General features: G+C 39.4%; 1 protein-coding gene across 1 annotated transcript in view; it reads left to right on the forward strand.

Moving 5' to 3' along the window:
• MSH3 (mutS homolog 3) overlaps nt 1-23,158 on the forward strand; it is a 292,985-nt gene that overhangs the window by 138,021 nt on the left and 131,806 nt on the right. Inside the window, exon 13 of the mRNA XM_006889888.1 lies at nt 22,621-22,753. Within this exon, the coding sequence (XP_006889950.1) occupies nt 22,621-22,753 (133 nt within the window). The remainder of the gene's footprint in view (nt 1-22,620; nt 22,754-23,158) is intronic.

The raw sequence follows: 23,158 nt of genomic DNA on the forward strand, positions 1-23,158 counted from the left end.
ACCTTCTCTAACAGAGTTAAAAGGAAACTCACAGACTGGGAAACAAATATTTGCAATAACATATCTTATAAGAGACTCGTATCTAAAATTTATAGAATATTTCAGTACCTCAAGAAGAAAAAGGCAAATGACCCGATCACAAAATGAGCACAAGGTTTTGTAACTGGGACATTTCACTCAGCATAGTGTCCACCAGGGTCCTCAAGTTGTGTAATGTTTTACAAGTTCATTGTTTTCAGTGCTATGCTGAATTTCATTGTATGAATGAATATATCATCTTCTTATAACACTCCCATCTTACCAGCCCAGAAGCCAAATAATAAAAATTAATCCAAAAGTTAAAAAAAAAAAAATGAGCACAAGGTATGACTAGGCACGTCACCAAAGAAGAAAGTTAGATAACACATGAAGAAATGTTCAAATTCCCTGGTTATTAGAAAGATGCAAACCAAAACAACAGTAAGCTATCATCTCATCCCAGCAAAAATAGCAAAGCTCAGTAGGGCAGCAAACAATAAATGCTAGTAAAGATGTGGAGATATTGGATACACTGCTGGTGGGAATGTAAAATGCTACAGCCACCATGAAAGACAGACAGGCACTCCCTAAAAAAATTATGAGCGGTTGAAACCTTTGACCCCACAATCCCAGTATTCAGCACTTCACGTCCTCCTCACTTGTAGCATGAAGGGTGTATCATCTACACAATAAAGGTTATTGATGAAATGTTCCTCCAATTCTGATGTCACATTCTTTGTCAGAGTCCAGATCCTTGAATAATTTTCTCAGTGTAAAAATTGAGTGGGTGTGGACAGAGAATACAACCTTGATGCATATCCTTCTTAATTTTAAACCCTGTAATGTTCCCTTCTCAGTTCCAGTTCCAGAACATGCAGTGCCTCCTTGCTGTTTGCACAGCAGCCTCCTGATCCAGGTGTAGGTTCTGCATGAGCACAATCAAGTGCTTTGGGATTCCCATTCTTCTCAATGTCAGCCACAACTTGTCATGATTCATACAGTCAAACTCCTTTGCATAGTCATTAAAGGACAAATAGACATTCTTCTGGTATTCCTTACTGTCAGCCAGGATCTGTCTGACATCAACTGTGATATCCCTGGTGCTACAGCCTCTTCTAAATCCTGCTTAAACTTCTGGCAATTCCCTATCAATGTCCTGTTCCAGCCATTTTTGAATGATCTTCTGCAGTATTTTGCTTACATGTGATATCAATGATTTTGTTCAATAATTTTCACATTTAGTTGGATCACCCTTCCTAGGAATAGGAACAAATATCTTCAAATCATCTGGCCAGACAGCCGCCTCCAAATTTCCTTGCATATACTGGTGACTGCATCCAACAGAGTGCATCTGTTAACTAAAACAAGTCAATTGGTATCCCATCGATTCCTGGGGCCTTATTTTTGGCCTGTGCCTTCAGTGCAGCTTCTACTTCCTGTTTTGACTCCTGTGCATATGGTACTTCCTGAAATTTTTCAGTGTCAATCAATTCTTTCTGTCACAGTGACTCTGTGTATTCCTCCCATCTTCTTTTGATGCTTTTGGAGTCATTCAGTATACTGCCTATAGCATTTTTCAGCATTGTGACACTTGACCTATGTTTGTTTTTCAGGTTTTTTCAACTTGAGAAATGCAAAGCAAGTTCTTCCCTTTTTAGTCTCCAATTGCAGCTCTCTGCACATTCCATTATAATACTTTGCTTTGTCCTCCTGAGCAGCCGTTTGACATTGTCTGTTCAGCTCTTTTACTTAAACATGTTTTCCTTGAAATTTGGCTTCTCAATGTTGTAGTGCAATCTTTAGAGTCTCTCTGATACACATTTTGATTTTTTTCTTTCTCCTCTGTTTTTGTAATGACCTTTTTTTTTTCTTCATCTGGTCTTCTTTCATTGGTATTTAATACCTTAAACCTAGTCTTAAGATGATCATGAAATTCCAGCAGAATTGATTCAAGATCATATCTTAGTTCCTGTGGACTTATTTTAATTTTCTTCAGTATCAATTTGAACTTACATATGAGTAATTGATGATCTGTCACAAAGTCTGCTCCTGGTCTAGTTTTGACTGCTGATACTGAGTTTCTCCAATGATTTCTTCTACAAATGTAGTCAATCTGCTGATTACTGTGCAGCCCATCAGGTGAAATCCACATGTAAAGTCATTTTTTGTGTCTTTTAGAAAAAGTATTTGCAATGTACAAATCATTATAAATACAGAATTCAATCATTCTATTTCCAGCTCATTTCTGTCACCAAGTACATATTTTCCAACTACTCTTCCTTCTTCCCTGTTTCTTACTTTTGCATTGTCCGAGAAGCTGGACTCTATGCAGAGGAGTGTGGCATCAGGATTGGTGGAAGACTCATCAATAACCTGCATCATGCAGATGACACAAGGACTTGAATCAGAAGATCAAGGAAGGCAGCCTTCAGTATGGATTGCATCTCAATATCAAGAAAACAAAGATCAGTGTCATGATGATGGAGAGGAGATTGAAACTGTCAACAGCTTCATCTTGCTTGGATTCACAATTAAACATCCTTGGTACCAGCAGTCAGGTATCAAGGATACACATTGCAATGGGAAAATCTGCAGTTAGGGACTTTTCCAAATTATTGAGGAGCAGTGATGTTGGTTTGAAGATTAAGGTGCGTCTGATTCAGGCCATTTTCTTTCCAGTTCCTAGCTATGCATCTGAGACCTGGACAATGAAGAAGGATGTCAGAAAAAGAATTGATGCTTTTGAGCTGTGGTTTTGGAGAAGAGAATTGAACATCCCACGGGTGGCCAAGAGAACGAATAGATATGTCTTGGAAATGGTGCAGCTGGAGTGTTCTTTGGAGGCAGGAATGATGAGGCTTCACCTCACATACTTTGGACATGTTGCTAGGAAGTGCTATTCCTTGGAGAGGGACATGATGCTGGGAAGGGTGGAGGATCGGCGAAGGTGAGGAAGACCTTCAACCAGGTGGACTGACACAGTGACTGTTGTAATGGGCTCTTCTGTGTCAGGAAATATGAGGATGGTGCAGGACAGGACTAGGTTCAGATCTTTTGTTCATATGGTCGCTATGAGCCATACTCAACTCAGTGACACCTAACAACAACAACAACAACAACAACAACAACAACAAGTGTTCCCTTGTTGTCTTCTCAAAATAGCCTCTTGGTCTAGTTTTAGGTTTCACATGAGAACAATTAAGTGTTCTGAGATTCCCATTCTTATCAATGTTAGTCACCGTTTATTATGATCCACATAGTCAGATGTCTTTGCATCTTCAATAAAGCACAAATATACATTTCTGGTATTCTTTGTTTGAAGCACTTACTACAGAAGATCAATGAATACTTGAATACATGACTGCATCTCAATGTTTAGAACACAAAAATTCTTACTACTGGATAATATCATGATATGTGGAAAAAACATTGAAACTGTTGATGACGTCATTATATATCGATCAAGAATTAATACACTTGGTACCAACAGTCATGAGCTTAAAAGACATACTGGACTGGGAAAGTCTGCAGTGAGAGGAACTCTCCAAATTACTGAGGTGCAATAATGCCAGTTTGAGGACTAATGTGTGCCTGATTCAGGCTACGGTCTTTTCAGTCACTTGCTATGCATCTAAGAGCTGGACAATGAATAAAGGGTAGGGGAGGAAAAGAGTTTTTGTTGTTGGTGGTGTTAATTGCCATCGAGTAGTAGGCTGTTCATCACGACCCTATGAAAGAAAGATCTGAACACCTGTATAACTTTCATCATTTCTCTAACTTCATAGGGTTTCTGGAGACAAGCTATTACAGACTTGGATGCCACTTCTGCTTCCAAGCTTGTTTTAATTGGGGCATCCGCCAAACACTGTTCACCATGGATAACCATTCTCGCATTTGACACATCAGTGTCACAGTGTTTAGCGTCATAGCCACGAGTTACCTCTGTGGAGCAAATGGGCAGACCAGTGCTATACCACTTGGAAGAATGTTTGACCAAAAACAATTCAAACCAGACCTGAGGCCTGCAGATTAAAATCACCCACCATTGGCTTGGCAGCATCACTTTTTGTCCACTAGGCCAACTGAGCTCTCTCTGTGCAAATAGTGGATAGATAATTAACTGCACTGGGATAGGTGAAAAGAAGGAGTATCTGAAAAGAACGAAAGATTAGGCATTATGTCTATGACAATTAACAACCTGCCATCATTTACAGATACCTTTGGTTAGACAGCAAGACAGCCAGAGATATGACTTAGGGCTCTGAAGGCCAAGCTAAGGAATTAATAATTAGAGAAAGTTAATTTCATTATTCTGAGTATAAGAGTGATATGATCAAAGCTGAGCTTGTTTGTAAGAGTGATATTCTGTCCTTGATGCTAACAGCCAAAGTCTAGTTTAGGGCCCAGGATTTTGTGGGTTTTTGTGGGTTTTTTTTCTTTCTTTCTTGAGATCACAGAACAAAAAGTGGGTGGCAATGGATTTAAGAAGATCAAGTAGATATCGTCAAGCTCTCTAAGAGTGCATTGTTTTTCTGAGTTCTTTTTAGTCCATTAAGAGTCTCCTTCACTTTTACCTGTTCCAACTTTCAGAGCATTCACATATTCATAAATCAGTACTATTACGTTCAGGTTTCAGAGGTTTTCCCCTCTCCCATAAGCTTTTATTTCTGTAAAATGGTCTCTGACACAAACTTTTCCTAGTGACTTTTAGAAAGGTAGTGCTGGCATAGTAACTGCTAATTGAAAGTTTCACAGTTTGCTTCTACCCCCCATTTGGAAGGAGAAATATAGACAGGCTCTTCCTATAAAGAGCCTCAGCTTTGGAAATATGGTGGCGTGGTGTTGAATTGGAATCAACTTGATCAGCATGGGTTTGGGCTTGATTTGATTTAGAGAATACATATACTTAATTAGGAGTTGCAAGAATTCGCTTATATTGTTGAGATAGACTTTACCTTTGCTGAAATTGCATTGCTTTGTATAAACGGATTATACTTTCTTCAGTTGTGTCATTGCCTGATACCATGCATAGTGCATTGGTTCCAGTGCATAGTGACTCTGTGTGCAACAGAACAAAATAACTGCCTCTTCCAGTGCCATCATCATAAGCACGAAAGTATAGGCTAAATCGTCAGAACAGTATTTTAGGCAAAATGCTTAATTTCCAGGGTAACTGAGTTGTCTTACAAGAAGTATTTAAAATTCAGCATATTTTATGTTAAAAATAATAAACAAAAAGAAATAATGTGGTTTTTTTATATGTACCCTTTTTTTTTCTGCCTATACTTTAAATGTTGCCTTAAACTGAAATCCTTTTTTTAACCCTTAAAAAGCAATTGTCATTGAGTCAGGATTCACTCATAATTCACCCTTCAGCAGGTTTTCAGAAGCTGTAAATCGTATGGGACGGTATTGCCCATTTTTCTCCTGCAAAGAAGATTTGAACTGCTTGGCTTTGGGCTGGCAGTGCAACCCCTTACCCACTAGTCTACCAGCATTTCCTTAGGCCTTATTAATACTTAGCACACAGCCTAAGACCTCATTTGTGGTCATGGCTTTTCATCATGATCTTCAGCTGTAGACCCGCATGTCTCCTAGTATATTTCTCCCTTGGAAAATATATCAATTTAAACTTCCAAACAGATTGAAAACAAAGAATTCCCTTTAGGGAGCTAATATTTTAGAAATGAAAGAGAGAGAGAGAGAGAGTGTGTGTGTGTGTGTGTGTGTGTAGGTGTGTGAAGGGGTGTGTGTGTGTGTGTGTACACACCAGGGACCTGAAGTCTGCTAGCCATGCAGCAGGATCTGAGAACTCAGTTCCTGACTATCTAGTGAGTAATTACTTTTGGTCAACAATGAACAGATTGAAACAATGTTCTTTCCCATTTGTAGTAGATCAGATGAAGATTTTCTCTTTCTTGATGAAAGTCTGCATCGTTATGTCTCTGATTGAGCCTTTCCACCCTGTAATGCCCAGGGATCAGTTTTTTAAAAGTGTGTATTTGATAATGTTGCTTTTTCTCTACTTACAGTTCTCAGACATGCAGAGGTAAGAATCATTTCTGGTCCTTTGTACATTATTTTCTTTTCCTCCTAAACATCTTTTTCTCTTTTTACATCTATTAAACTTTTAACCATCTTTGTTTCCCTCCTGCTTTGCTAGATGCCCTTTCAAAATTTCCTTTGCTTGCTGTTCGTCTTCTATGTATCTTCTAAACGTTTGAGTCTTCTAGACATTAGGAGCTCAGATCTCTTTCCTTTCTTATCCTCTCTTCCTCATCTTCTTTTTCTCTTTCCCTGTCTTCACCTATGGCCCCTTGATCGTATCTAGTCCTGTGACTTTGTTGTTATGTGCCATTGAGTTGTGTGTGACTCATAGCAAACCTATGTACGATAGCTCTGAATCCTGTTCTATCCAGTTTCCACTATGCCCTATCTCACTGTCTCTAACACACCTATCCTCATTATCCCAGTTACTGTGTCAGTTAATCTCATCCAAGGTCTTTGTCTCCTGAGCTGGCACTCTACCCTTCTGAGCATAATGTCCTCCAAGGACTTGTCCCTCCTGGCCACATGCCCCAAGTGTATGAGAGGGAGCTTTAAAATCTTTGCTTCCAAGGAGCAGCCTGCTTTCATCCTCTACAGGACAAACCTGTTTGTTCTTTTGGTGGTCCATGGTATGTTCATTTCTCTTTTCCAGCACCACAACTCAAAAGACATCAGCATTTTTTCTGTCATACTTAGTCATTGTGTAGCTCTCTGATGCATAGCAAGTAATTGTAAATTCCATGGCCGGGGTCAGGTGCACCTTAGTCTCTAGACTAACATCATTACTCTTTAGCCTTTTGGAGAGATCCCTGACAGCAGATTTTCCCTAATGAAATTCGTCTTGATTTCCTGAGTGTTGGTGCCAAGAGTGTTGACGGTGGAACCGAGCAAGCTGAAGTTGTTAACAACATTAATTTCTTCTCGATTAAATCATGGTGCTGCAGATTGGCCCAGTGGTTAGAATTAATTAGTTACTCCCCGAATAGTCAAAAGATTGAACCCACCAACCCATCAGCAGGAGAAATATTTTTTTCCCCATCTAAAACCTTTTATCCAAAATCCTATTCCAGGAGTACACTTTATGAATGTTCTTTATATTTCTCAGGAATACATAATTTTGGGAAATTCTGCTGTTAGGGGCCCCTCCAAAGTACTCAAGAGCAATGGTGTCACTCTGGAGACTAAGGTGTGTCTGATACAGGCTATGGTCTTTGCAATCACTTGTTATGCATTAGAGAGTTGGACAATGACTAGGGAGGATGGAAGAAAAATGGATGCCTTTGAGCTGTGGTGCTGGAGAAGAATATTGAGTGTACCATGGCCTGCCAAGAAAACAAACAGACTCATCCTAGAGACGGTTAAACCAGGCTACTCCTTGGAGGCAAGGATTCTGAGGCTTCGTCTGACATACTTTGGAGATGTTGTAAGGAGGGACAGGTCCTTGGAGAGGGACATCATGCTTGGGAGGGTAGAGGGACAGCGCAGGAGGGGAAGGCCCTCCATGAGGTGGATTGATTCAGCGAGCAGGGTAATCGGGATGGGTGTGTCAGAGGCAGTGTGATTGGCACAGGATAGAGCAGGATTTAGGGCTGTTGTACATAGGGTCGCTATCAGTCGCAAACAAATTGACGGCACGTAACAACAACAACACATAATTTTAAAATGTATTTATCAATACTATTTGCTAGTATTATTTTAGGTTTCATGTATTTATTATTTAACTTTGATGACCTGATGGGTAAAGAATTGAGTTGTCAATCCAAAAGAATCCGTTTCTGGTTTATAAGCATGATGATTGGGTGTTCATACTTCTGTATGACACGTGCCACCCTTTAAACCTTGTTATGACATAAGCACACTACCCGTATGACATGGAAAAAACCCCCAATAAGGGAAAGTTGGGCTGTACCCTGAGATAGATAGTCTCTGAAAACCTACTGGAAGACCAGCTATGAGTTGGTTCTGACTCGATGCCACATAACGGCAGCATGTACCATTTTGTATGAGATAGTAATTGTTTTAAAAATCTAGGATGGAAGCCCTCTGGACACCAGATCTAAGCCTTGCCCTATTGTGTGATGTCTTCATGATCTGTAATGCACTCAAGACTGTTGCCATAGTCACTTTTGCAGTCTGTCTTGTCAGCATTTTCCTTTATTTCTCTGACCCTCCACCTTTCCCAGAATGACATTCATTTCCACCGACTCTTCCTGTCAACATGCCCAAAGTATGTGAGATGAAGTCTCACCATCCTTGCCTGTGAGGCCACCCTGGTTGTACTTCCTCCAAGACAGACTTATTTGTTGCTTTGGCAGTTCGTGGAATCAGGAGAAAGATTTTTTAAATTTTAATAATTTTAATGAACATTTACAGATAATTTGGATTTCCATTCATTCATCGCTGTACTTCTCTACCCGCCCAGCGCTCTCCGCCCGCCCCCCAGTTCGCTCCTCTCTTTCAAAAGTAAAAGAAAGACTCCCTCCCTGGTACACAATCGCCCCGCACCCCTCCCACCGCCCCAGGTACATTCCACTATGCAACCTTAATTGTGGACTCTGGTGATAACCATAATACCCTATCATACATCACTTTTAAATTGTTCAGTCCCTCATCTGTTTCAGTGAAGTATACACAATTTATCCAGTTTTTCTCAGTGTTACCCCCACCCTGATATCAGTCCCATTTTACAGCAGTGGCACCATGCTAAGGAGAAAGATTTTAAAGTCAGCTTTCGTAATACAGTTCTGAAAATTCTATGGGGTAGTTCTGCTCTGTCCTGTAGGATCTGTATCAGTTGGAATTGACTGGATGCCAATGGATTTATTTGCATGTATATAATGAATATATATATATATTCAATGTGAAAGCTTATTTTACAGTTCCCGATACTTCATTTTTTCCCTTTAATGATATAAGATCTTAGGGAGCTTTGGTGGCCTAGTGGTAAAAATATGTGCTGTAATCCTAAAGGCACATGGTTCAAATCCACCAGCTGCTCTGTAGGAAAAAAGTGGTCTCCTCCTGTGCATTCAGTAATACTGTGCTATACAGTAAATACAATTATACTGGTAATTGTTTTATTTTACATATAAACATTTTTAGCACTTCTTCTCACCAAGAGAATTTATAACTTGAAGACGTTATAACAGGAGAGGTCATACCTTGACTAAATTAGTTTAGAAGAGCCTTGAAACAATAGCAGTGCTTTGTTACTAAGATTAAAAAATACAAAATTTAAAATAACTATGTTCTGTTACTGGGGAAAGGATAGGCAATCTCCTTCTGTGTGATTAACTGCCTCTGAAAACCCTCTGGAGGGCCAGCTATGAGATGGTTCTGACTCAACAGTATACAAAAACAGTAAGAGAAAACTTCTCCCTCGTTGTCAACTTGGAACAGACTCATAACTGACCCTCCAACAGGTTTTTGAGGCTGTAAATTGCATTGGAGGAGATGACCCATCTCCTTATGATGAATTTGAACCACTAGAGAGGCTTTGAGGCAGTACGACTACTTAGGCCACTCCTGATAGTATTAGATTATTGTTGGTGAGTGTCGCCAATTAGGAACTGACTCATCACTGACCTTCCATCAGATTTTCAGAGGACAGTAAATCACATGAGAGGAGATTGCCCGTGTTTCTCCCACAGAACAGCTGGTGGATTCAAACCGTGTACCTTTGGATTGGCAGTACAACCCCTAAGCTACCAGAGCCTGCTTATAATATTACATGCTTTTGTTTTTGCTGTGTACCATTGAGTTGGAACCGACCCATAGCTGACCCACCGATGGGTTTTCAGAGGCAGTTAATCACACGGAAGGAGATTGCCCATCCTTTCCCCAGTAATAGAACATAGTTATTTTAAATTTTGTATTTTTTAGTCTTAGTAACAAAGCACTGCTATTGTTTCAAGGCTTTTCTAAACTAATTTAGTCAAGGTATAATCTTTCCTGGTATAACTTCTTCAAGAGAAGAAGTGTTAAACATGTTTATATGTAAAATAAAACAATTACCAGTATAATTGTATTTACTGTATAACACAGTATCACAATTAGAGCAAATGAGAAATAACATTTATAATCCAAATTAGATTGTTAGGAAATGGCTTAAAGAGAAATAAGCATTCCACATGTATTCTTTGCACTTAAATCATACAAATAATTAAAATGTAGAAAAAATTGTTATTAGGAAATAGGATTTTAACTATGATCTTGTGTCATTTTCTATAGTACTTAGTACATGTTTGTGGTAGAGCATTCTCTAGAATAATTAAGTCATTTTAATTTTGCAAATCCATACATTCAGAGTATTAATGATTGCGTTTCTAATTCATAATCATGGCCTAAAAGACTAATAGAGAGTTACATATTTCCTTCCATTAATATTTCATTTATATCAAACAAAATGCCATTTTAACGTCCCTAGAAATGTCTTGAAATGAACTACTTTAGGATGGTTTGCTTACACTTTGTGGTTTCCATGAGGATGCCAACTCAGCGTTTACCTGTGGTGACTGATAAACTCAGCCCGTGGGATGCACACTGCTCATGCATGGGGAGCAGAGTGCGTATAACTGAGGGCTGTGATTCATTGACTCACTGCTTCTTTGCCTCAGCTGTGTGAAAGAGACAGATGGGGCAGGGGGCAGGCTGCTGCCAAGAGAAAAAGAAATCTTAAAGATCTCTTACCTAAAAAGAAAACCAAAAAAATTTGCCCACAAATTAAAGAAAAAGAAAAATTAAAATATCTGTGTTGGTAGATATAGAATAACTGGTGTCTCTTTGGATACCTGTATCCTCCAACCTGTTGCTGACCTGCCCTGAGTTTTATAGTGTCAGCGGCATTGGTGAACTCTAGACTTCTCAAGGAAACAAAAGTAAATGGATGTGAAGACACTTGTTGGAGAAATTCGAGGAATGCAGCCTTCAGTATGGATTGTATCTCAATGTCGAGAAAACAAAAGTTCTTACCACTGGACCAATAGATAATGTCATGATGGATGGAGAGGTGATTAAAACTGTTAACAGCTTCATCTTGTTTGGATCAACAATTAAGATATTTGGTACTAGCAATCAAGAAATAAGGAGATGCATTGCACTGGGAAAATCTGTAGTTAGGGACCTCTCCAAATTATTGAGGAGCAGTGATGTCAGTTTGAAGACTGATTCAGGCCATAGTTTTTCCAGTTACTTGCTATGCATCTGAGAGCTGGACAATGAATTGCAACCTGAAAAAAGAATTTACAGCAGCTGAAAAAGAATTTACAGCTGTAAAAGAATTGAAACCTTTGATCTGTGGTGCTGGAGAAGTGCAGTGAACATCCATGGACAGGCAAGAGAATGAACAGCTATGTCTTGTAAAGGGTGCAACCAGAGTGTTCTATGGAGGCAAGAATGATGAGACTTCGCCTCACATACTTTATACATGCTGCTAGTAGGGGCTGTTCCTTGGAGAAGGACAAGATCTGGGACGGGTGCAGGGGCAGCAAAGGAGAGGAAGACTCTTAACCAGATGAATTGACATGATGACTGCTGCAATGGGCTCTTGTGTGCCAGGAAGTGTGAGGATGGTTCAAGAAAGAGCAGGGTTCAGATCTTTTGTTCATAGGTTTTCTATGAGTCATACTCAAAAGCACCTAACAACAACAGAGAAGAGAAATACGGGAAAGAATGAAGAGGAGGAAATATATTTAATTTCTTCCTTGGCTCTACCCAAATTACAGCCTTCACTGTTGCATTTCTGAATTACTGAAATAATTTTCTAACTAGTCTCTGATATTATTCTCACATTTTTTAAATGTAGAGCCATTGATTCCCATTGCTCTTGTGACATACTGTTGTTATTATTATGTGCCGTTGAGTCACTTGCAACTCATAGCAACTCTATATACAACAGCCCTAAACCCTACTCTATCCTGAGCCAATGGCACTGCCTCTGACACACCCATCCCGATTACTCCAGCCACTGAATCAGTTCACCTCATAGAGCGTCTTTCCCTCCTGCACTGTCCCTCCACCCTCCCAAGCATGATGTCCCTCTCCAAGGACAGGTCCCTCCTTACAACCTCTCCAAAGTATGTTGGATGAAGCCCCAGAATCCTTGCCTCCAAGGAGCAGCCCAGTTTAACCCTCTGTTTGTTTTCCTAGCTGTCCACAGTACCCTCAATACTCTTCTCCAGCACCACAGCTCAAAGACATCAATTCCTATTCTATCCTCCATGGTCATTGTCCAACTCTCTGATGCATAACAACTGATTGCAAAGACTATGGCCTGTATCAGATGCACCTTAGTCTCCAGAGTGACACCATTGCTCTTCAGTACTTTGCAGAGGTCCCTAACAGCAGACTTTCCCATCATAATATGTCTTTTAATTTCCTGGCTACTGGTGCCAAGAGTGTTGACTGTGGAGCCAAGCAGACTAAAGCTGTGAACAATATCAGTATCTTCACCATTGATCCTGATGTTGCCAGTTGGTCCAGTGGTGAGAATCTTTGTCTTCTTGATATTGATCTTCAATTCATATTGGAGGCTACAGTCCTTGACCTTCTGCAGCAAGCGCTTCAGGTCCTCCTCAGTTTCAGCAAGCAGGGTTGTGTCATCTGTATAATGCAGATTGTTGATAGATCTTCCACCAATCCTGACCCCACATTTCTCCTCATAGAGCCCAACTTCCCTGATAATCTGTTCTGCATACAGGTTGAAAAGGCCTCGAGATAGGACTATCCCTAGCATCCACTCTTCCCAATTTTGAACCATGCAGTGTTTCCTTGCTCTGCACTGGAGTACAGAGAACCCAAAGCAGAAGGAAGAATTCAAGATACTAAAGAGCCGAATAGATGATTTCAAAAGGCACCGTGCAATAACGAAGTAAAATATTACAATGAAATGTTCAAGGAGTTGGAGTCAGAAAATCAAAAGGTCCAAACTCGTTCAGCATTTCTTAAGATCAAGGAACTGAAGAACAAATTCAAACCTCGAGTTGCTATAATCAAGGATGCTTTAGGCAGAATATTAAATGATCTGGGAAGTATTAAAAGAAGATGGAAAGAATATACTGAGTTACTGTATCGAAAGAAATTGTCAGACACACAAGAATTTCGTGAAACAGCACATGAGCAAGAGCCTATGGTAATGAAGGCAGAAGTTCAGGCTACTCTGAAGGAAATAGCAAAAATAAAGCCCCGGGAATAGATGGTATACCAATTGACATATTTCAGCTAACAGATGCTGCCCTGGATGTGCTCACTAAGTTGTGTCAAGAAATCTGGAGAACAACCACTTGGCCAACTGACTGGAAGAGATCTATATTTGTTCCCATCCCAAAGAAGGGTGACCCAACAGAGTGAGGAAACTACAGAACAATATCATTGATTTCACATGCAAGCAGAATTCTACTGAAGATTTCAGAGGAATGCCCCCTTTGAGGTGCATTGATTCAGTGACGGGGGTAATCGGGATGGGTGTGTTGGAGACTTTGCAGTTGGCACAGGACAGAACAGAGTTTAGGGCTGTTGTACATAGGGTTGCTATGAGTCGCAAGCGACTCGACGGCACATGACAACAACAACAACAACAACAACAACAACAACAAAATTTAGTAGTTTCTCCTTGTGTCCCCGTTGTATTTGGAAAATGACCTTTTTATAGCCTGGATTATTGTTATCACTAATCCTTTTTTCACATGTTTTGTATATTCTCCCCTAGCCTGAAAACTTTTTGAGAACAAGGACTCAAAGTGTCTCTTGTTAATAAATGTTGATGTTAGGTGCCTACAAAGGATTGTATAAATGACCTTTTACTAGCCCTTAGTGATTATTTATTCACTGAATAAATTAGTAGTGTATGAACACAAAATATGTCTGTCTTTGAGAAGGTGAAATCAATTTTCTCCTTGGAGGCTAGAAGTTTGAATCTCTGTCTCACATACTTTGGGCAAATGTCCAGGAGGAATCAATCCTTGGAGAAGGACATCATGCTTAGAAAGGTGGAGGGACAGCGCAGAAGGGGAAGACCCTGGATGAGCTGGATTGATACAGTGATTAGGGCTATAGGCATAAGTGTTTTGGAGTTAGTGAGATGGACTCAGGACAGGGCAGACTTAAGCGCTTTTGTACATAGGATTACATGGTATGTACTCGCCAGCACCTAACAACAACATTGGGAAAGGCAATCTAGATGTATCTAAGTAATGGTGATTATTATTGTTGTTGTTAGGTGCCCTCTAGTCAGATACCACCCATTGTGACCCACCCCTGACCTATCTTATGCCATCCTCACATATCCTGACACCCTACAGCCCACTGTGGCAGTTATTGTTTCAGTCCATCTGGATGAAAATCTTCCAGTCCCTCACTGACACTCTGCCTTCCCAAGCATGATGTCCTTTTCCAAGGAGTATCCTCTCCTAGCAACTTTCCCAAAGTATGTGAGACAAAGCTTTATCATTTTTGCCTCCCTGGATATACTTTCTCCAAGACATATTTGTTTGTTCTTTTCTGCTATATTTTTGATCTTCTGCAATAAGTGCTTTAAGTCCTCCTCACTTTCATCAACCAAGATTATGTCAGTTATGTTCAGTACATGGGATGTTTAGTATTCTTCTCCAACACTGCTGCTCAAAACAATACTTTTTCTGTCATTTTTATTTATTGCTCAAGTCTCAGATGCATAGCAAGTGATAAGAAAGACCATGGCCTAAACCTGATACACGCTAGTCCTCGAACTATGTCATTGTTCCTTGATAATTTGAAGAGATCCCTAACTTCACATTTTCCTAGTGTGATACATCTCCTGATTTCCTTCCTGCTGGTACCAAGGGTGATGATTGTGGATCAAACTAAGAGAAAGCTGATAGTTTCAATCATTTTTCCATCTGTATTGATGTTGCCTATAAGTCCAGTGTTCCCTTACTCTGTTTGCACAACAGCCTCTTGGCTTGGATATAGGTTTCACATGAGCACAGTTAAGTGCTCTGGCATCCCTATTCTTTTTAATGTTAGATGTAACTTGTCATGATCCCTACAAATCCCTTTGCGTAGTCAATAAAGCATAAATAGACATTCTTCTGGTATTCTTTGCTTACAGTCAGAATCCATCTGACATCAACAATGATAGTGCTGGTGCCACAACATCTTCTTAAATCCTTCTTGAACTTTTGACAGTTCTCTGTCTATGTACTGTTCTAGCTGTTTTTGAGTGACCTTCAACAGTATTTTGTTTGCATGTGATATTAATGATACTCTTAGATCATTTGCACATTCTTTTGGATCACCTTTCTTGGGAATGGGAACAAATATGGACCTTTCCAATACATTGGCCAGATAACTTTCAAATTTCTTGGCGAAGACTACTGTGTGTGAATCTAGGCCTCCATCTACTTATTGAAACAAGTCAGTTCGTATCCCATTGATTCCTGTTTCCTTATTTTTTGCCAATGCCTTTAATACAGCTTCAGCTTCCTCCTTTACCATTGGCTCCTGTTCATATAATTCCTGAAATTTTTCTGTGTCAGTTAATTCTTTTTGGTACAGTGATACTGTGTATTGCCTCCATTTCTTTTTTTGTGATTAGACCCTAAGAAAGGGCCTAAATATCCAATGTTCGTAAGGACTATTAGTTAGGTATTTGATTTAGCCATATTACATGACTAGTATGTTAGTTAAAATTTTAATTTAATTAACTCATTTTTTATCATCTGCTTTTAGAGAAAATCTTTTGATAACAAAATAAAGAACAAGAAAAAAAATCTAACCAGTTTACGTTTTAGTTTTTTCTTTTCCCAAATAACCTTATATTAAGAATTAGCTCCACAAATAACAGTCAGCAGTTACAGACTCCATTGGAAGGATGTGTCTTACAGTGGCAATAGCTGTAGGTCACTCACTATGTCTCACTATGTCTGTGAGTAACAGCCACACAGATTCTAGCGTCATCTCCCAGTTCACCAGCAAATGTGAAGGATTTTAGTGATACCCACATTTAGTCCTTGAGTTTTGGTTGTAAGTAAGAATATTTAACTTCTCTAGAACTTTACAGTCATTTTTTTTGTCATATGTTATACAATGACTTAAGTATCATCTTTCTATTTGTTTGCAATATATAAACAAATAAATTGTATTTTGCTGTTGAGTCCATTCCAACTCTTACTGACCTTACGGGACAGAATAGAACTGCCACATATGATTTCTAGACTATAATCTTTACAGAAGCAGATTGCCACATATTTTCCCTATGGACTAGCTGGTGGGGAACTGATAATCAACTGGGTGCTTGAACTACTGTGTCATGAGGGCTTCTTTTAGAATATACAGCAATTGATAATCAACTGTAAGTATTAGAGGCCGTTTTTGTATTCATTCCATTCACAGTGGTGTTCCCTGATTTGAGTAATGTTATAATCACCAAATCTGTCAGTTAGTACAGTGTAATAAAGTTCTCTTTTCTAGTAGGCTGACATTTTGTTTTACCACAGGTATTTTGATAAGCTTGTTGATATAGCTAATTGAAGAACAGTATTAAGTGTGTAGATTATTTTGTCATTCATATGTGTTCTGATCTGTGTATAGGAGATAAAGCTGGAATTTTAGTTGCCATATTGATGGGAAATGTGTTGTAAATAGTGCCATACTATACTTCACTCTCCCTTGCTCACATGAGACACCTGTAATCGATTATGACTTTCTTTCTACATGTAGCTTTCTGGCCATTTTCAGTATGTATGTTAATTCACAATTCTTACTGTTATGTGCTGTTGAGGCACCTGTGACTCATAGCAACCTTGCGTACAACAGCTCTGAAGCCTGCCCTTTTGTGAGCCAGTCTCTCTGCCTCCAACACACCTACCCCCATTACCTCAATTACTGTGTCAATACATGTCATTTGGGGTCTTCCTTTCCTGTGTTGTCCCTCTACCTTTCCAAGTATTTTGTCCTTCTCCAAGACTGGTCCCTTCTGACCACGTGCCCAAAACATGTGATACAGAGTCTCAAAATCTTTGCCTCCAAGGAGAAACTTGGTTGCACTCTCTCCAGGTCAGACCTGTTTGTTCTGTTGGAGGTCCTTTGGTATGTTCAATACTTTTTGCCAAGCACCACAACTCCAAGGCATTGATTCTTCTTCTGTCATCCTTAGTCATTATCCAGCTGATGCATTGCAAATAATTGTGAAGACCATGGCCTGGGTCAGACTGTGATCACACTATGAATCAGATTTAGCACTTGAAGTCTTGAGACTAACTCTCTTTGTGTAATAATTTATTTTTGTTCATTGTGAATATACATGATATCAGTTAGAGGTCTAAGGTACGTGGTCTTTCTGATCACTTGCTGTGCATCTGAGAGCTGAAAAATGAATAAGGATAACAGAAAATTAGTTGGTGCCTTTGAGCTGTGGTATTGGAAAAGAACACTGAACATTCCATGGACTGCCAAGAGAGGGGGCAGCCAGAGTGCTCCTTGCAGGCAAAAATGATGAGACTTCACCTCACATACTTTGGGCTTGTTGCTTAGGAGGGGCTATTCCTTGGAGAGGGACATGATGCTAGGAAGGGCGGAGGGTCGGTGAAGGAGAGGAAGAACCTCAGCCAAGTGGATTGTCATGGTGATTGCCGTAATGGACTCTAATAGAGAAGTATGAGGATGGCACAGGATAGAATAGGGTTCAGCTCTTTTGTTCACAGGGTCACTATGTGTCATACTTGACTCAATAACACCTAACAACAACAGCATATATACATGTATTAAGGTTTATTTAAACATACTTATTTCCAGGTTTGTATTTTAGTGGTTATTTCTTCCTCCCCTATGCTGTTCTTTCTAGTTTCATCTAAACCAATATTGCAAACAAATACCTACCAGCACCATGATGATGATAGCATTTATTTCATATTTACTATTCACCAGGCATTGCACTAAGTATGCAAGATGTATTTTATCATTGAGCTATAGGAATTAGAGAGGAACATTATTCATGTTTTATAGAGAAGGAAACTAGAGAAAGACTAAATAGTTAATGTATGGTAGAATGAGCTTGAATTTAAACATAGACCTTCTGTTGTCTGGGTCCAAACTGGTAAGGCCTGAGCTGTCCTAAGAAATAAAGATTGCGTTAAAAGTTAAAAAAGTTTTATAGATGCATATTTTGCCCGTACTAGCACTGTTGTTGTTATGTGCCATGGAGTCGCTTGCGACTCACAGCGACCCTATGTACAACAGCCCTAAACCCTGTTCTGTCCTGTGCCAATCTCACTTTCTCCATCACACCCACCCCAATCACCCCAGTCACTGAGTCAATCCACTTCATAGAGGGTCTTCCTCTCTTGCGCTGTCCCTCCACCCTCCCAAGCTTGATGTCTTTCTCCAGGGACTGATCCCTCCTTGCAGCATGTCCAAAGTATGTCAGATAAGGCCTCAGAATCCTTGCCTCTAAGGAGCAACCAGGCTTTACCCTCTCCAGGATGAACCTGTTTGTTTTCTTAGCAGTCCATGCATTAGGTTAGAATAAAAGCATCTTCTTTTGTACTTTCTAAGATTCTAAACCATCCAACAAACTTTTTTACAATCTCTGTTTGTGGAATTGATGGCTTTGTCTCTACTTTTTCAAAAAATGGTGTTATATACTTAATAAATATATATGGCCTAGGTTTTTATCAATCTCCTTTGTACTTAATTTTCTGTATCTTGGAAAAACTTTGTAATTTCTTTTTTAGACTTAAACTTTTTATTAAAAATCCTTTGTTAAGATAGAATTTTCATATGTAAGGAATGCAGTGATTGCAGGCTTTGTAGTTATACAATTAAAATGATCCATAAGAAATTAGTAAGTATGATAACTCTAAAAAACAAATATCCTGAAATTGTAAATGCTGACACATTCTAGACACGAGAAATAGATGCTAGACTTTAAGCCAGTATGGGTTAGAGCAGTAATTTCTAGTTACTTATTTTTTTTTAAGTTTTCTTCAAACTTGGAAACCTTTGTAATTTTTGAGACTTGCTATCTTTATGGGCCATCTTACACATTAACAGATGGCATTGTTTTATCTGCTGTAATACCATCTATAACGTCAACTTAGTATATCTCAGTAACTCATTCCTACAGAAATAAAGAAAATCCACATCATGCAGAAATGGAGGGTAACTTCATCAGATAAAAAGATGGAAGATGGCATTATTATTTAACTCTCACATGACATCATTACATATCTGAGAATCATGGCCCAGCCAAGTTGACACACAACCGTAACTCTCATAGCTGTCATTGCTCTTGGCTTGTATGTCAGTGTTTGTTACTGCCAGGCAGTAACTTGTTACTTTCATAAGTTTGTTTGTTACTTTCATAAACAAAACAATCAATAGTGTAATTTTATTTTGTCATAAATGTGAAATGTCTTTTAACAAGAAGGTTAGGAGTAGGTGACTTTAGTAAATGCCTTTAAATGCTAAGTACTGCTATAGAGCCTATCACCCTTACAACACCCATTCAACAATGTTTAGGGAATACATATTGTAATCCCAGCACTGTAGGAATGAGAGAATGATTATTTTTATCACTGAACTGACAGTCTACTGGGGGAAACCAGACAATGAAGCAGTAAGTACAAGTATCTTTTCCATTATGAAAAGGGGCAAGACAGAGAGGAAAGGATGGCATGGAGATTCACTGGTCTAGAACTTTGAGGCATGAACTGCAAAAACTAAAGCCACATTCAGAATAAGATGGGTTTTCTTACAAGCCAGAAAGATTACCATGTTTTATTGACTGCAAAAGCATTTGCTTGTATGGATCAGAAGAGATGATAAATAAAATTGCAAAAATAAGAATTCCAGAATACTTAATTGTGTTTATCTGAAACTTGCCCATAAACTAAGGAGGAGACCTTCACACAGAAGCAGGAGATCTGCATGGTTTGAAATAAGTAAAAGTATGCATCAGATTTGCATCCTTTAAACATACTTATTTAATCTGAATGCTGAGCAAGAATCAGAATCCGAGAAATTAAACATATATATATATCAAGACTTGTGAAAGACTCATTAACCATCTTAAATATACAGTTCACACTACTTTTTGAAAACAAGGATGACTTGAAGGACTTAATGATGATGAAGTTAGTGTGTATTACATTAAAACATAAAGAAAATGAAAATTCTCACAGCTGGACTACACACACATCATAATTAAAAGAAGTTGATAAGAATTTCATTTTACTTGAATCTTTAATAAGTGCCTGTGGAAGCTGCAGTGGACAAGATGTCAGATGCTTTTTGCATTGAATAAATCTGCTTCAGTGAACTTTTTCAAAGTGCTAAAGAGCAATGATGTCACTTTGAAGACTGAGGTGTGCTTACTGAAGTCATGACACTTTGAATTACATGTATGCATATCAGAGTTGGCCAGTGAATAAAGAAAAATGAAGGAAAAAAATGGTGCTTTTGAATTGTGGTGTTGGTGAAGAATATTAAGTATACTATGGACTTAACAGTAAGGGTAACTAAGGGTGGGGTCCAGCCTGCGGAGCCTGCTCCAGGCCCTAGCTTAAAATCCTTCATGAGGCTTGGGGACGGGAGTCTCCCTCCACTCTGGAAGTCAGCCAGTTAAGCCGGTGGGATGGCTGGTGCCTCCATGGTGGCTCCTCTTGGTGGCAGTCAGGCAAGGGAAGTTTCTGGGTTCTTTTGCATTGTGTGTTACTGTCCTTTTTGGTTTTCAAAGCTGCATGGCGGCCCTGACCCTTAGAGTTAGGGTAAGTAAGGGTAGGGCCGAGCCTGCGGAGCCTGCTCCTGTCCCTGCCTTAAAATCCTATGGACCTTGGGCCAGCCTTTAATTGTTTTTGGTGAAACATTCTTCTAGGTCCTGTAACCCTGGTATGTCCACCTGCTGTACAGAGGTAACTTGTAGTTGCTGTGAAGGTGAACACCGTAACACTGATGAGTCAAATGTGAGAATGGTTACCCATGTGGACAGTGTTTGGTGAAGCTCCCCGATTAAAACAAGCCTGGAAGCAGGAGTGGCATCCACTTCCATAATAGCTGGTCTCTGGAAACCCTATGAACCTGGAGAAAGGACCGAAGTTATACAGGAAGTGTCCAGGACTTTTGTTCATAGGGTCGCTATGAGTCACCTGCGACTCGACGGCACTTAACAACACAGCAACAACAACATGGACTGCCCAAAGAACAAATTGATTTATCTTGAACGAAGTACAGCTAGAATTCTTTGAAGCCAGGACAGCGAGATTTTTGTCTCACTTACTTCTGGCGTGTTAACAGAAGGGCTAGTCCATGTAGAATGACATCATGCTTGATACGATAGAGGGTCTGTGAAAAAGAGGAAGACCCTCAAAAAAAAAAAAAGAGGAAGACTCTCAGTGTAATGCGTTGACACAGTGTCTACAGACAATGAGTTTAAACCTTGTTGTTGTTTTGTGTACCTTCAAGTTGGATCCGACCCATAGTTGACCCTCAAGCAGTTTTTCAGAGGCATAAATTTCACAGGAGGAAATTGCCCATCTTTTTCCTGAAGAGCAGGTGGTGGACTCAAATCACATACCTTTCAGTTGGCAGTACCGTTTCTTAGCAAGGACTTCTAGGATCGTGTAGGATTGGACACGATTCTGTTCTGTTGTACATAGGGTTGTTAAAAGTCAGAACTGACTTGTCAACACATAATGGCAACGCATAACTGCCTCACTACTCCTTCCCAGCTCTTTATCTCCCATGTCTTCCAGTGTTAAATCTTTGAACTCTTTTTCTTTCTATTGCTATTCCTATTCTTTGCTTAAACTCATTATATGCCTAACCCCAATTCAGTCAGACAGTTCACCAATTCAGCTCTTCCTCTCTCATCACATCTTATGTGGAAGCTGTTGGTGAACTGTGTATTTTCTAGCTGAGGTGATCTTTCAGGTTAGAAAATTCATTTACAGAACTATTCCATTAGCCAAGGTAAAACCAGCTATTGTAGCAAATAAAACTGAATCTCAGGGGTATAAAATACAATAGAAGTATATTTCTTGCTAATGCAAAGTCCAGTCAGTGGTGAATGTAGGAGTGGATGGTTTTTTTCTCTATTCAAAGGCCAAGGCTGATGTGGGCAACAAGAGTGTTATATGATGTGACTCACAAGATGGTACTGAATATCGTCTGCCCAGAGGAGAAAGAAAGTGTATGAAAGGTCACCCAGGAGGTTTGTATGGGCAAGGGACAGAATTAGAAGTGACTGTTTCACTTCTTGCCATGTCATTGGTGAGAACCTGGGTACCTGACCAGATCTTACTGTAGGAAAGAATGGGAAAGGTAGTATTTGTATTTGGTTAGGATGAAAAGGAATAACCAGTCTATGCTACACTTATATTTACAGATATTTAATGCTTTCCCTTTTATGACACTTGCTTTCAGATTTAAATGAGTGGAAGGGGCACAGAGCAGGTGGGGATGTGAAGGAGGGGGTCTTTTCATTTTTCTAAGTGGCTGCATTGCAGTCTTAGGTTAGGATGAGAAATGCCTGCATTCTGTGTTCCGAAGATACCTAACAATTCTACCATCTTCTACTTACAGGGAGATTAATGCACGACTTGATGCTGTATCTGAAGTTCTTCAATCAGAATCTAGTGTGTTTGGTCATATAGAAAATCATCTACGTAAATTGCCGGACTTAGAGAGAGGACTCTGTAGCATTTATCACAAAAAAGTAAGTCTGATGGGAAAGTGTGTTTGTTAAAGCTGATAATATCCCTTGGTTTAAAACTATAGGATACAAAAGGAAAACTTCTTGGACAATTGATTTTATTGTTATTTTTACTTTAAGTTTTGCTGAAACATCAGAAACTTTAATTATACAGATTAAAAGTATTTCAGTTTTTCTGCTCACTTATCCTAACCTACACCAGTAAACCTCAGTTCATGGTGACCTTTTCTGGGTTTGCGAGACTGTAAATCTTTACAAGAGGAGACAGCTGATCCTCTCCCACAGAGTGGCTGATGGTTTCTAACCCTGATCACTAGGCTATTTGTTGTGGTTCTGTGCTGTAGAGTCGGAACCGATACATAGCTGACTCTCAGGCGAGTTTTCAGAGGCAGTTAATCGCACAGGAGA

The sequence above is a fragment of the Elephantulus edwardii genome, unplaced genomic scaffold, assembly GCF_000299155.1.
Source record: "Elephantulus edwardii isolate Elephantulus edwardi_28Jun2011 unplaced genomic scaffold, EleEdw1.0 scaffold00082, whole genome shotgun sequence".
In the NCBI taxonomy this organism is placed as follows: domain Eukaryota; kingdom Metazoa; phylum Chordata; class Mammalia; order Macroscelidea; family Macroscelididae; genus Elephantulus; species Elephantulus edwardii.